This window comes from Pararge aegeria, chromosome 19 (genome assembly GCF_905163445.1).
Source record: "Pararge aegeria chromosome 19, ilParAegt1.1, whole genome shotgun sequence".
Classification (NCBI taxonomy): Eukaryota; Metazoa; Arthropoda; class Insecta; order Lepidoptera; family Nymphalidae; genus Pararge; species Pararge aegeria.
Window position 1 is genome coordinate 10,584,794 of NC_053198.1, and position 16,624 is coordinate 10,601,417.

The following is a 16,624-nucleotide window of genomic DNA, read 5'->3' on the forward strand; positions in this document are numbered from 1 at the left end:
CATTAAAAATAATCTTCCTATCGGTTTGAGAAATCACATATGTGATATGATTTTCATCATCAAGAAACTGCACGGGAAACGATTAAACTGTGTTAATGATATTAATCAGTTATCATTCGTCCGACGCTATCATCGTATCAAGTGTCTTATCACATTGTGGAACCCTTTTAGTTTGCTCCATATCATATGACGATCATTATACGTATAGATGTTATTAGTTCTGCGCAAACTCTCCGTTGATGATCAAACAAAAACTCAAGGGAAAACGATTAAACTGTGTTAATGATATTAATCAGTTATCATTCCACCGACGCTATCATCGTATCAAGTGTCTTATCACATTGTGGAACCCTTTTAGTTTGCTCCATATCATATGACGATCATTATACGTATAGATGTTATCAGTTCTGCGCAAACTCTCCGTTGATGATCAAACAAAAACTCAAGGGAAAACGATTAAACTGTGTTAATGATATTAATCAGTTATCATTCCACCGACGCTATCATCGTATCAAGTGTCTTATCACATTGTGGAACCCTTTTAGTTTGCTCCATATCATATGACGATCATTATACGTATAGATGTTATCAGTTCTGCGCAAACTCTCCGTTGATGATCAAACAAAAACTCAAGGGAAAACGATTAAACTGTGTTAATGATATTAATCAGTTATCATTCCACCGACGCTATCATCGTATCAAGTGTCTTATCACATTGTGGAACCCTTTTAGTTTACTCCATATCATATGACGATCATTATACGTATAGATGATATCAGTTCTGTGCAAACTCTCCTTTGATGATAAAACAAAACCGACTCGTCGTAGAACGGACCGTATCTCTCTCTCATATATATGGAGGTCTTTACACCGAAAAAAGTGTGATACAATGATCAGATTTTGAGCAAATGATATATGTGGAAGGTTTTATAGTTATTTATTGAAGAACGTTAAATGAAAACCGAAATAAAACATCACGGGCTTTAGATGCACAATATGTACTGTTTCTGAGACATTTCTATGAAACCGAAAACCTAATTGTTTTTAAGTAAACCACTGCCATAGTTTTTACTGAAAGAAATCAAATACAACCCTAACATCACATGCAAAATTAAAATCATGTGACTCCTGTCACTATTAGGTACGTATCGCGTGGTGTAGGTACTATGCGCGTGTTGGTCTTTTATCTTCAATATGGTTGTTACAAGTAAACACTTCAAATATAATTCCTTGAATTGTATGGAAAAATAAATATGTTTCTTTTGATTTAATATTTTTACAGGGTGATTCCTTACTAAATATACTTCAATATTATTTCGTAATTCTGTTACACGTTGTATAGTAGGTGATAGATTACTGATTATTTTATTTGTTTTATTTTATTTAGGCAAGAAAAAATTGCTCAATAAAAGTGAAAATGACATGCATGCAATGGCGTGCATGCAGCGGCCACGTAACATTTAAGGTTGTATTTAATTTTTAGTTTGGACGGCCGATTGGCGCAGTGGGCAGCGACCCTGATTTCTGATTCAAGGCCGTGGGTTCGATTACCACAACTGGAAAATGTTTATGTGATGTTTACATGATTTTTAGCGCTTATCTACTAATAATTACCGTTTTCTTTTCCTGAGAAATCGAGTGGTGCTCCTCTAGAAGGCGCTGAAGGCGTGTCTGCTGTGTGTGTTGCTCGGCGCGAGCGGTCGACCCGGCTGCGCGTTCCGCGTTCAAATTTGCACTGAACAATTCAACATTAGGCATGATGACTAATTTTGGAAAACTGGCCTATGATGTTAGGAAGTATATGTATTTATTTATTTTATTTATACCCTTTATTTGTACAACACTCAGAAAAACGAGAAAAAAAAGGAGAACAAACACATGAAGAATGAAGCAGGATACTACTCTTACTGTAGATTTTCTTAATTTTATATCATCTGCATACCCTGTGCATACCCTCTATGCACGCCACGGTTAACTAATCACCAGCTATACAACTTACAGTCACGACGTTCAAAGTTTCCCGCACTAATATCGATCACTTCAACCGATGGATATCCACTGCGACAGGTATACTGCAAATAGCGCTTATATATGGATCTCCAGACTTACTTGAAGATATCTGTTCAAATAGTGGGCCTGCGTTTTCCGATATAAGATTTTATTAAAAGAATTGAAATTCGTTTTCTCCAAACGGTATGTTTGTATGTTTGCACGTGTAATGTGCATGTCGTGATGAAAACAATGGAGAATAAAACTATTCACTCACCGGAGCTCTTGAACTTTTGCTTTCAGGGCCTTAGAGGCTTCTAATTCATCAGCTAATGCTTTTTCTTTGTCAGCTAATTGTTTCTTCAACTTTTGCATTGGATCATTTGGACCCTATAAAAAAAGTTAATATCACAATTAAGCGCTTATTTAAATACAAATAAATAATAAAGTCGAAATATTCTGTTTTTTATCCAATGACTTAGGAAATTAGTGGGCACGCTTTTTTCGTCGTTATAACAGATAACTGAAATGGCCACAGACGCGAGGGCAAATTTTTTATATAAAAAGTTAAAAACAAAATAGCACTTAAAATTCTGCTCAACAATAAATAGGTTATTATAAAGCTAAAGACTTTGCATGGTTGAAAGCGCTAACAACAGGAAGTACTGGCTCGAATTGCTAAATCTCTTTGTGTTAGTATAGTTCATAAATCTATAATAAATCAGCTTACGAATTTTTTTTGTCGAAATCGTGTATTTCATTGAACTAAACAACATTTATAAAACACTTCAACCGGGGAACCTTATTCAATCAGAAAATGACGAATGGCCAAGTCTAAGCTAGCTATATGTAGTATCTCAGAGCCATTTCTTAATATTCCTTATTCCTTGGCACACTTTTGCATTCGACAGGTGCTGTCAGTTGAAGTGTTATCACTTTTATTTTCTTAAATGATTTTCTACATGCACTCTCAGTGCATGTAGAAAATCATTTAAGAAAATGTAGTTTAGAAAACATAAATGTATGCAGCACATAATTAGAAAATAAATTGTAGTTAGGAAACCTACCTCAGTCCATTCAGAGTGTGCGGGCAGATGTTCGTGGTTAAAAAGCGCGTCGGTCAGAATCTGTTTCTCATCGTTCGAGAGAGTCGCCTGACGAACTACGCGAATGAGCTCTGTAAAGGCTACTCCGCTACCTTCATTAGCTGTAAACAAACATACTAATTAAATGACAACTTTCTTTTAAACATAGCTAGATGAAAAACGGAGTACCTACTATGCTTTGTCTTTATTTAAGGATGATAATGACACGCCCTCAGTTTCATATTATTTTCCGGAAAAATATAATACAGAAATGCCACGCATTGCCACGAAACTATCGATTCCTAGATCTACCGATTTTAAAAGATTGTACAAAACATGAGCTCATACTGTGATCTGTCAAAATATTATCATACTAAATTAGAAAAAGCATAAGTCTACTGTATAACGGTATTCATAATAATTATAACCTTTTGTTATACATTTTTATTCTGGTTTCAATACTTTTAGAGTGTAAATAACTATACAAAAACGGACAAATACGTGACAGTGACAAACAAAGTGTCATTAGATACAGCATACATAAATACATCAGAAAGGTTTTTGTTCTAGATAATATTAACAATAGTTCAGACAAACTTCAATGCGCACACATACACTTATGTAAATGCGATTTCAAGTCATTACAATCAGTAAGGGGTTTACAGGTACTGTGCTCACCAATACTACTTTGATATCATCACAATATCATCATCTATCAACCCATTACCGACCAACTATAGGGCACGGGTCTCCTCAAAGAATTAGTTCGTCCACCACAAATTTTATATACTACAGTGGCCAAGTCCGAGTTAGTAGACTTCTTTGAGAACAATATGGAGAACTCTCAAATATCAGGTTTTCTCACAACGTTTTCGTTTACCGTAAATGCAAGTGCAATTTAATTGCTTAACTCCGAAAAGATAAGACCACTGACGAGGCACGTGCCGAATCGAACTCGGTCTATAATTTTTTTTAATTTAATTGCTCTGGCACATATCTCCCATTAATCTTAAATGAATTCGATGTTACTTGAGGAATATTGAAAAATCGGACTAATCTCATTAGATTAGCGCGTTAAAACCTATTATCAGTTTCGTAGTAAACCAGACAATTTTAGCAACTTATCCTTTTTCAAATTTGCATTAGTCCGCTCTCGTTTGAATGGCTCGCAATATTTACAGAGCGTCTCTATTCTATTTGGAAAGGCATTTGAAACTTAAATAGTTTCTGCACACATTACAGCATTAGGTTTAATATCCTGCTAGCTCGGCGAAGCGGACATTACTCAAATTTGAGAATGTTTCTTATAAGATTTTCATTTATTTATAATCTTGCAAACATTGTAGTACCCTACTGCAAAATAATCATGAGATGTTAAGAAAAATCTAACGACGCCCATAAAATAAAGTGTGTGCGTGTAACCTTTACACGCGATTTAATTAAGTAAAACTTTTATTATTATTTATTGATAAAAGAGTAAAATGTTCCATGGACTACGCCATTTCATTTCATGTTCACTATTTCATTTTATATCCTACTAGCTGTTGCCCGCGACTTCGTCTGCGTTTGATATTGTTTTTAAAGTATTCAGTATCGCTAAGCCTTAAATGAGTATAGTAGTATATATATCTATATATATATATAACATGTGACTGTCAATTAATTATAGACAAATAATTTCCAATAAATTAAAATTGCGACTATAATTAAAGATCTAAGCTATCCTATCTCTTAAGTTGGACCACACTGCTCACGGTGTGCCAATTTAATTTAAAATCGGTTAAGTAGTTTAGGAGTCCATCGCGGACAAACATCGTGACAGGAGATTTATATATATTAAGATTTAAAATTCATTAATATCACTTTCACATTTTATAAATATTTTCATTTGTTGAATAAAATATTTGAGAGCAGAAAATTAACAATTTCAGAGCAATATAACCTTGTCATTGAATATTATAGAATGTCACAAGCGTCAGAAAATTAATTAATAATTTTATTAAAAACTTTCCACTTTGATATATTTCTTTTAAAACTGCTGAATTTTTATTTGCTTCATAATTGATCCGTTTGAAATATCGAAAATAAGCTGCTATAAGTCAAGTATAAGTCAATAAGCGTGGAGTAAATGACATATACTTACGACCGATCCAAATTATTATTTTTGAATAGCAGACGTCTGACGTAAGCGTTACTTCCGTTAGAAAAAAATCTGAGTTACTCCCTAGTCGCACCTAAAGAAGTCTTACTTGAAAAAATATTTTTTAATTTTTAATGGAAAATACTAGTTTATTTTTATGTTGTACATAAAAATAAACTAGTTTTTTTTTTTGTAGTAACAATTGACCAACCTGTTGTTAAGTGGAAAACCATTGCCTATAAAGAAAGCCACACTTCGCAAGGCATGTTTTGAACACGCCTGCAATGTGCCGCCCTGTGCCCATCAACCTGAGACGTAGGTGTTAAGGCCTCATCTGCCTATAATTACACCGGCAACCATGCCATTTAGACCAGAACATAACATTGCAACGTTGCTGCTTGAGAGCAGAAATAAGCATGGCAGTCGTACTCCCCCGGTCGAAACAAAGTCTACTACTACTGCACGGCTAGCATGGGCAGGAGACAATTATATCCCCGGGGAAACGATATAAATGTATCTTCTCCCACAGCTTTATCAACTCTCAGAGCATTGGAACACAAGTGGAAATAATATTCAAATAATATATGTGTAATAATAAACGGGGGGAAACTTTTCCTATTCTATATTCCCGTTCTCATTTCGTATTCCCCACTCTTTAGCAGGTGGGCAGGTTAATTATATCCCTTGTCCCTTGTCATCATCGTCAACCTCTTAAGAGCTGGACATCATATTTTATCGGAATGTGGCAATGTAAAACGCGACCTTAAACGCTACTTGACTGTTCAGTGCACTACTTTCGTTCCGTTACCATTTCTATTTCCACTACTTTGGACACACCTTCATATTCACAATATTGGTATGGATAAACCATAATCAATTAGCAAAACTTGATGACCGAACTTTTTCTGTATCCTACGAATCATACTGTTATTTATGGGCCTATTTAAATAAAGAAATGCATAATGAATGATGATGAATGAATGAATACGCCATAGGTTTTACTCCTACTCACCCATTAGTGTGAGCAAGTCCTGGTCAGTCTTCTTTTTCTTGGACTTTGCAGGTGGGGAAGGCACGGGCGCCGGTGCGGGCGGCAGCGCCTGCCGTAACAACTTGTCGGTGGTCAGTTCGTTCGGTTGCGGTGCATTCAGCGGCGGGACAACTTCCTCTACTATATCCAACGTCTCTGGAACTATCTTCTTCTCACTCTTTTTCCCTGAAATGTAAAAAATTCTGTCAATTTAAGGTGAACATTAAAGTTAGGCCGCAACAACCAGTGACAAATCAGTGCCGCGTAATCCTAACTAATATTTTAAATGCGCAAGTCAGTTTGTTTGTTTGATTCCTTCCTTCACGCCCGAACTAAGCAAGAGGTAACATAGGCTACTTTTTATGTTGGAAAAACAAAAGGTTTCCAAGGGATTTATAAAACAAAAGGTTCCACGGGATTCATAACTAGTTTGTCTGTCAGTCAAATCAGTCTGTCATACCCGGCTCGGGTAAATTCGTGATAACTAGCCAAAATTTCTCAGTGCCCAAATACCAAAGGGTACAGTGAGTGTGATGTTTGATGACTTATGGGTCCTAACGTAGTCTTCGTTAAGTATGGGCCTCATCAGAAGGCTCTGAGAAACTCAGTGGGCAATGGAAAGAGAGGTATGCTTGAAGTATCTATACGTGATCAAATCTCCCTGATTGAGAAGAACCGAAGAAGAATCAGAGTTACCGACATATCACAACGAGTCGGGAAGCTAATGAGGCAATGGGCGGATTACTTAGCTAGGACAACCGATAGACGCTTGGGACCTCATCCTAAGGTGCTGGAATGGCGACCTCGCACCGGTAAACGTAACAATGGTACACCGACTAACACGACAGTCGACGTTGCAAGCGGCACAGATCCGTAGAATTTGAAACTCCGTACGAAATACCTATATCTCCTGATGATCGAACATTAGTTCGGTAGGATAGGTATCATTCTAATAATGGCATCAAGTTTATATTTGGTGAAGCTATCCCACATGCCCTCATATGGGATGGCTTCACCAAATATAAATTGTATTGTAGAGGTAGTACTCAAAACAAGATTGTAAAATACCAAAGTTATGTTAAACAGACTAGAAATACCTATTCTCAAGTGTTAAATGACAAATTTATTATGCTTATTAGCCACAAGGAATAGGATAAAAACGTTCTGATATAAGACTGTTAAGTGTTGGCAAGCCTCTGAAAAGAAAATCTAAACGTTATTTTTTTTTGGCCTTGTTTCTTCATCTTGTTGATTGCACGGTGTGAAATTGAAAGCAGTGGCATTTTACTGAGTACTAGAAATGCAAACAAGACATTTTCTAGCATAAATTATTAAATCACTTACATAAAATGAGCTAAGCAAACCTTTGCGTTGTTCAAGAGGTACTTCGCCAATGTTTTGCTTTTCAGAAGCAGGTTCTTCCTTAGCAGGCTCTGATGTAGTTTGCTTCGGTGTAGCCTTTGTGCCTTTCGATTGCTTGGGCGCTTTGCCTTCCTTTTTCTCTATTATTTCTTCTTTTTTCGCTTCGTTTTTTTCTGCTACCTAAAGTTTAAAAAATATAAACGAAACAGTTTTAAAAATAATCCTTTGAGTAGTGAAAGAAATATACAAATAAAACATACCTACGTAAAGAACATGACAAAAACTACATAATATGTTAGCCTAGACAAAGGCCAATTTAGAATTGTTTATCTTTGCTAGTTTCGATTAAACTTGATAGGGATAGAAAACAAAGAAATATATACAACTAACATTTAAATACCGAACATAGTAAAAGTAGCATACATTTTACATAACATGCATTTTTAGGGTTCGAGAAATTTTATTAGAATTTTACAGAAACCTATATCTTTATAAATGTTTGTTATAATGAAACATGAAGGAAGATTAGCATAAAAGGTATTAAAGGGAAGGTTTACATACTCTAATTGCTTTTTAATTTAAGATGGTGGTACGACTATAACAGAAAATATATACGTAATTATATATATATATACCCTAAATAATACCTCCTTTTATCAGAAATATTTTAAATCTTCAGTTATGCTGTCCCAAACATAATAAATATTCCTTTTTTATAGCAATCGAATAATTCGACCAAACAACATAAATTTAATCCTTCTTTAAGTCTTGATTAACATTTGGCCGTTTTTTGTTTTAAATAAGCCATATCATAACATACAACAAGCCAATTCAAGCAATCAATATAAAACCTTTAGTAGCACTATAATTTTAACAAACAAAAAAGGATTCGAGGTCGATTATCGCAACCTAACACTGTCAACACATTCATAAAACATGCATGTGCATAAAAATGCAAAACAAACGAGTGGGAAACGGATATTTTTTTAATCGTAAATTTGATATACCGAGCAAATAGCCCACCTGATGTTAAGTGAAAAATCGCCCAGGGCATGCAAGGAACACATCATGCAAAGTGTTGCCCTGGAACGCTTAATAATTTATATTATTACTATAATTTAACTCTTTGCAATTGGAAACGAGCGAAAAATATCATAAAAGCGTATTTTGATCAGTGCGGTGATAATTATAAAAGAAATACATAAATATTATGAATTTCACCCCGTTATTTACTACCCAGCTGTCACAGATTGAAGCAAATTCAGCTTTATTTTCAGCAAATTTAATTTAGAATGCATTGTTTCAATTGGTCCTTGTGAACAAGACAAAAATGTCTATATACTAAAGGTTTCGTGTGTGTAAAGACCCAAGCCGACTTATATTAATCGACCTATTCCATAATGGTAAATGAAAATATCATAGATAACATTCAAAGCATGCATATGAATCACAAAAATATTCAAATAAACTTCACCCTAGGATAATTAAAACGAACACAACCGAGCATTACGTTCACAAAAAAAACTCTAATATTATACTAATTTGCCGCATAAAAATGGGTAAGGAAGGTGTTGCCAGTTTAAGCTAAAACTTATTTTTTCGTTAGTCCGTTCCGTTTGTCTTTGTATCCGTTTTTTAATATTGCAACAATCAGGAATCTATACAGCATAAGTTTCAGTATAATCTATACTTCTATAGTAACGTCTAAAAGCTGAAGGGTTAAAATTTATTTGTATGTTAGAACGTGGTTATCTGAGGAAATACCAGAAAAAAAAATATTTGCGCTAGATAGTCAGCCCGTTTATTGAGGAAGGATGTGGAACATATCTGCCGTGCTAGTGACAATTGCTACTGAGTTACTCCATTGTCCTGTATCGGCAAATGGAGTTCTACCTGTGTATCTAACTCGTTTTTATCTGTTTTTCCGTTTCTTGAAAATTTACATAGGCAGAGACAGGCACTGAAAAAAACGAGAAGGCTACGACGGTACCTAGAGCTCTTTTGGCTGATGAAGGACCAGTCTTTAACTCAGCAAAATTCAAAAATTTGCCTCCTTATTAACGCGATATTTATAATAACATCTCGCTTCTCTACAATATTTACGTCGGATACACCTAGTACATGATATATGCAGATGAAGTAAACATTTTTAAGTATATATATGTTAGGTTATCTATAGGTATAAAAATGCCTGTGAATAATTAATTTTGTTTATAGATTTGGCAACACGAATGGGAATTAAGGGGAAAGGCACACAAATATGACTTCTTGCTCTTACATGGCGCTGGTGATTTTCCTTCTAGTCAAATTTCATACCAAATGTTTAAGACACATGTTTAAATGCACCAATTGTACGTTTGTGGCAGAACGACATATTTTGTATGAAAATTTGAATAAAACGGTTTGACCTACGAACCACGTCAGCGCCAGACGTCTTTTGTATGGCTTGCGCCTTAGGATGGGAATAAGGAACTCACTTTTTCTAATGACGATTGCAACAACTCGAACTCATCCTTGGGATGCATTTCCTCAAAATGGTTAGAGACTTCAGCGTTGGGAGTGGCCGCCGTGCTGGGATCGCTAACGCAACTCGGATCCTCTTTATTTATTAATATCGGCTTAACTTTAGGATCCTTGCCGCGTTTGCGAATCTGAATACAAAGGAATATTCTACCATAGAAGTGTCGCTTCCTTTCCTTCTTACCCACTAACAACCAGTTTTATTTCTCTATCTGCTACTTACTTATATTAACTTTTTATCAATGAATATAAAATTATAAGTGTGAAATGCAATTATGCAATATGTTATATTTCAATAGGTGAATTAAATCTATTACAGATTTATTCACATAAAAGGTAAGGTAAAAGTATTGCAAAAATTTAATTAATGTGTTACTATCAATCTACGTGAACGGCGTATTACGCATGTCTAGAGTTACTAAGCATTTCCCGGATAGTCTTAACTTACTCAAACAAGGAATATAAAGTAACCGACAGTGGCGTGCACAGGGTTATTCGCCAGAGCCGGAAAAAAACCGGAAAGAAATGCATAAAATTAAAAAACTCTCCTCTCATGAGTTATATGAAAAATTAGGGTGTGCAGTGCGTTGGTGCATGTATGAAGTGAACACCAGTAGTAACAGCGTGGTTAGTAGACCCGCTAGTTTTAAAGTAACTATCATTTATTCCTCAAGTAACACAAGATTGAAATGTGTCAATAAAACCCTACAGGGGTTTGCTATAACCGTCGATTTCTGCATTATTATTGTAATATTATTAACGTTTCTTTCCAAAATTTCAATTCTTATTTTTAGGATGTTAAGGTATCATAAATAAAATGTCATTTTAAATTAATACTGCTTTAAAGAATGGGAATAAGGCCCTAGGAAACATGTTTCCAGTTGTAATCATTCATCGTTTAGAAGAGACGCGATGGCGTCAGTTCGAGATGATAATTTTAATTCATATAAATGTAACCTTATATAATATATAAATATTTTAGACCTCTTGTTTAAGTTATAACCAGTACCAAGTGCAGAAAGCGAGTACAAATCGGTTGATTTACAAAATGGCTACAAATAATTATGTATTTACTATTGTTGCATGTTATAACCGTCGTGACGTCTCATCGCGATATAACTGGGTAATAGTCGTAACACACTGTTCACGAGTACATACTGTGACATATTTAAATATAAACTGTTTAAATCTACTTTTACCTTCCACACCAACTTAATTGGATAACATTATCAATGTTTTCTATCAGGCATAAATATATTGATAAGAAATACATTAAAATAATATTATACCGCCCAGTGAAATCTCACGAGCAAATATAATGGGGTATTTGAGTCACGCATGCAAATAGCAGAATCAACAATGATAACTGAGAATTCATCACCCATTTATAACGCGCAGATAAGAAGTTTGTGAAACCAAAATAATTTGTTGGTAACGTTTTTTTCTCGATTGTAATTATTTGCAGTAATACTGATAACAGGAACTTGACATTGGAGAGGTAAAATTAAATATATAATAACCTTCATCGCGATGTTAAGTGGATTATCAGTGGGATTTTCAATAACTACATCTGGGTTGAACTCAACATGAGGCTTCGATGGGACAGAATCATCTTCAACACCACTTTCAGCTGGTGCCTCACTTTCAGGCTCACTTCCTGTTGCTGCTGTTACAATTTCTTTTTTTTCTTTCTTCGCTAGCTATAGAAAAAACAAATGAATTAAGGTATGCACTTTTATTGTACAGCACAGAGAACATTATAATTACAAATACAGTCAGTTAGATAAGAAGGTAAAATTTCATGGATTTATTGCTACATAATATCTTACTTTTGAAAACAACCAAAGCATAAAAAGACATAGCTATTGAATAATAGTTTATATGTGCTGCTATATATATACTTTTTTTTTCCTTATGGACTACCATAGGGGAAAAAAAGTTAAAAAGCAACAGTTCTTCTTGGACCGTGGCTCGTTTGGAACCCTAGTAGCAGTTTAAGGTTTACAAATATAATTACGGCCATCATCTCAGAACACATTTTTAATGTAATGTATGCATCAAAAGTGCCACCTATGGGTCTATTTGAATGAGAAAATATTTTAAATTGACTTTATACTTTATTATTAATACTTTATTTAGATACACAATTATTATTTGCACATGGGTGAAGTATTTTTGATATTATCTGGGACCATAAGCCATAATTTGCTGTTACAAAAGTAATTTGTGACCCTATTAAATCCTAAATGTAAAGAAAATTTATGTTATGGTCGACACAGTACATTCCTTTTATAACAACTGTATTGTAACACAAAATTCAAAATTCATTTATTTCAAGTAGGCCGAATTTACAGGCACAATTGATATGTCAAGTCCGTCTGTTTGTAGTGACTCTTCCACCGGTTCGGAGGGCAGATTCCACCGAGAAGAGCCGGCAAGACACCAAAAGTAGAAAGGGAACCAAAATTGACCCTGTGGGACACCCATTGACGTAGACGACTCCTGCGACTGAATGTCTTTTATGCATACCCTTTAGGTTCTGTCACTGAGATAAGAGACAACCAAATTAAGTGCAACTCTTTGATACCATAGTGGGCTAATTTAAGAAGCAAGGTTTCATGATTAACACAATTAAATGCTTTGGATAGATCACAAAAAGCGCTGCAACCTTTAGTGAAACTATACAGCTCTAGATGTAGTTAAGTTATTTAAATTCAAGTGATTTAAAAGTTGATTTAATATAATATTTTTAAACACCTTACTTAGAGCTGGTAAGATTGAAATGGTTCTATAATTGTTAATGTCCTTTTTATTGCCAGATTTAAAAAGAGGAATAAGTTTACAATGTTTCGTTAAACTTGGAAAAGTACCTCTATCAACACATTCATTAAAAAGTATGGCTAAGTAAGGGCAATAACGTCTATAATGTTAGATATTACTATCTCAGCATATATAACAGCTTACATAATGCTGATTGAAATAGGATACTTTTTAACCCTGAAAACAAACAGGTCTTTGAAAAATAGAATAGAAGATAAAAAACAGGCAAAGCCGCGGTAATCTGCTGCAATGTGCTTACAATCTTAATGCATTATGTGTTAAAATTTTAGTTTGCATTGCAAGTTTTACATACATTCCACATAACATGTCATGTCAAAAATAAAGATACTTCCTAATGTAATAAAAGTTTTGCTGACACAAAAGTTGTATAAAAATCTTTAAAGATAAGTAAATTCACAGGTAAAAAGTACCATCTTTCTGTTCTTAGTGGAAATGACAGCACAATGACAGTTTTTATTCTTCTACTAATTTACTCAAGTTTAGAGTTGTGTACAACAGATTTCACACCATTATCTGTAACAAACACTGCACCTATTCAAAGGTACAAGCAATATTTTAGTAAAGTACTATACTACTATAAATTTCAGTTTCAGCAAGCTAATAATAGAAATAAAGCACTGGTGTATATTCATTTACTGGTCATATTAATATATATTACTGGAAAGCCATTGAAAATATTTTAATAGCTTGTGTTTGTGTTGTTTTATTGTCATGATTCTTGATAAGAAAACAATATAGATAACATATTTTTATTATTTCCATATCTATTAACTAATTGGTTTAGTAGCATGTTGTAACAGTCCTGGGTTAAATTGCCACAAAAGCTCAACCAATATTTCTTACTTACTCATCTCAGTACAGGATGAAAGCGACAAGATAAATGTATAGGGCTAGATGGCAAAGTGTTTAATGACATAGTATATTTATGATTTATTTATTTATTTTGTTGTCTTTCATCATCTTCATCATTGCTATAAAGCACAACAACTAAAATATAACTTAAAAGATGTAACAGAATATATAAGAATTCAGATAAAAATGGCACTGGACTGGATGATATGATCAGCAATAACAATGAAAAATGGACAAGAGATGCCAAAGAATGGTATCTGCGGGAAGAGAAAATACTGAACCAGATACAAAAAAGGTTTTAAAAATTATGTGATGGTAAGACAAAGTTGACGTAAAGCAGCACCGTAGATTATAGGGAGAGGAGGTGCATTTTGTAGGCCATACTGATGTAAATTCAGAATAATGGCTATGGTTATGACTCATATGTGAATAAAAACGTCGTGAGGCAACCTGCTTTCCTGAGAGTTTTGCAAGAGTCATCATCACATCAAGCCGAGTTCACATCCCACCTTTAACATTCTCAGTTATGTGTGTTTTAAATAATTAAAATATCACTTGCTTCAACGCTGATGGATAACATTCGTGAGGAAACCTGCATACCTGAGAGTTCTACATAATGTTCTCAAAGGTGAGCGGAGTCCACCAATCTGCACTGGGCCAGCGTGGTGGACTACGGCCTTATCCCCTTCTCATTGTGGGAGGAGGCCCGCGCCCTGTAGTGGGCGAGTAACACATACATTTTATTTTATATTAAAATAAAACATACCTTTTTATTAGCCTTCTTACTGGTCTTCTTAGACTTATTCTTATTTTCTGCTAGAGCTAGCAGTTCACTGGTTGCTCTACGTTGCTGAGCTATAGCTTCTTCATAGCTGGTTCCAGAGGTAGAGAAGAGTCCCATCAGGAGCAGGACAGCAGCGCCCACCAAACCAATTCCACATAGCACTAGCAATGCCTGCAGCTCCATTGGAAAGCTGCTGCAAGCACTAATCTAACAGGATTGAAATATACATTTTAACTAAAAGACAAAAACAAAAACTTTAGGTACAGTTATCACAATATAAGTTTTATAATCTGAACATGGAGTGTATGGCTGGTTGACAGTCTATAAAATAAGATCTCAGTTGACAGGGCATGGGCATTGTCTGTACCTTATGTACTTCCATATTACAACTTCAACTTGAACTATTTAGTAAGTATTGAACATTCTAAAGCCTTATGGCCCAGAGGTTAGCATGTTCAAATACAGGTTCTAGAGTTACTTGCAGTTTCGGCAGTCCATATGACTTGTACTATTTGTGCAATATTATAACTTACCACAAAAAAAATTACAGTGTACACATAACTACAAATAGCTGAGTTACAACAGAATATCATTCTCTTTATTTCTTGTTTTATTACAAAGTTATAATACGACACTAGAAAAGCTTAGCAAATATGCAATGGAATATGGTATTTAAAGATGGATATTATATTTATACGTATATAATCCATCTTACCTCGATAGTTGAAGATATTACGAAGTCTGTATGTAATACAATTAATATTTATTAAATAAAAATATACGTTAAAGTTCTCGTTGTAATACGGTGCCGACTGACACGTAAGCAGTGACACATGTCAAAGGTTATTGACAGTATTCTTGCCGTACCTACTGTGCTACAATTATTTCGAGCTTGGCACGGGAAGGGATAAATATTGGACACTAATTCAATACAATATTAAAGAAAGTAAATTCATAAGTATGAGAGTTGCACTATAAAAGTTCATATGTATCTATTTCACCGTTGTAAGTAAAAAATAAACTTACCGAAGAAAAGTGAATTGAATGCTCGAGCAATTAACTGACACTTTTATACTTTATGAGAATAATATAAATATTTAAATGACTGAAATTATAAAATAAACAGAAAAATTAGTCTTAAAAGCTCGAAATTTCAACAAACGACCGACAACGAACAAAATCACAACGAAACGAAACCGAACGTAGAACTTAGAATGGAATGGAGCGGACCACAGTGACAGTAGATATTTGACAATTGACCCTACTTCTGCAAAAAAGAGTAGAAATTAATAAGAGCGCCACTATCACAATTCTTTCTTTTAATATAGCAACCCAAATAGCACGACAGAATCATAATAATATAGGTTTCTTGTTATGGTGGATGGATGCCAACAGATTGCTTTATTTAGATAAAAATAACGGTTAATACCGCGCGAAGTGGAATGGTTCGGATTGGGAGCGGTTGGCGGAATAGGCGGCAAAGGTTTTTTTAATCCCCGGGAATTTTATTCATTTACTATTCTGAAGACAAAGTGCCATAATATATCCATCGACAAGATATTTTTATCTTTACTTACAATAAAACTCTGACAGGTTAAATTCTGAACATTAAAGATATTGAAAAAAAAATTTGATGGAAAAATATAACTGATATCAGTTACCCACTTCACTGAGTTCACTTACCCGAACCCAGCACTGTATTTTTTTTAATTCACACCTCTATGTCGGTCTGTATCATAGCCACGCATCATGCTGAATCTACTGAATGAATTCAAATTAAACTTTAGACAATTTTAGTTTATACTACGAGGTAGGACATTCATTAAGTGCTGCCACATTTAGGAGGATTTCGGAGCTAGGTCTGAATAAAAAATGTTAAAAATATTCTTGGTTGACCCTTGGCATACGAATCAACTTAAAATGCGATTTCGATTATTCTCCGAACGATTACTTTAATTTGTTAGTGGCAGGAGCTGCGACTGAAAAATACCAAATTAACTTTTAAACTTCCAACCTAGGGC

The 16,624-nt window shown here is 34.5% G+C and overlaps 1 protein-coding gene across 4 annotated transcripts in view; it reads right to left on the reverse strand.

The window, feature by feature from the left end:
- LOC120631921 (ribosome-binding protein 1-like) overlaps nt 1-15,817 on the reverse strand; it is a 31,524-nt gene extending 15,707 nt beyond the window's left edge. Inside the window, exons 1-9 of one of the 4 annotated variants that reach the window (XM_039901619.1) lie at nt 15,630-15,817; nt 14,586-14,810; nt 11,647-11,826; nt 10,084-10,257; nt 7,609-7,786; nt 6,227-6,430; nt 3,057-3,196; nt 2,267-2,379; nt 1,615-1,735 (exon numbers count right to left, since the gene is read on the reverse strand). In XM_039901619.1, coding sequence (XP_039757553.1) covers nt 1,615-1,735; nt 2,267-2,379; nt 3,057-3,196; nt 6,227-6,430; nt 7,609-7,786; nt 10,084-10,257; nt 11,647-11,826; nt 14,586-14,786 — 1,311 coding nt within the window. In that variant the 5' untranslated portion in view covers nt 14,787-14,810; nt 15,630-15,817. Of the gene's footprint in view, nt 1-1,614; nt 1,736-2,266; nt 2,380-3,056; nt 3,197-6,226; nt 6,431-7,608; nt 7,787-10,083; nt 10,258-11,646; nt 11,827-14,585; nt 14,811-15,318; nt 15,453-15,629 lie in introns of those variants that run through there. The other 3 variants (XM_039901621.1, XM_039901620.1, XM_039901622.1) reach the window with 3 other exon arrangements.
- Nucleotides 15,818-16,624: the final 807 nt, after the last annotated feature.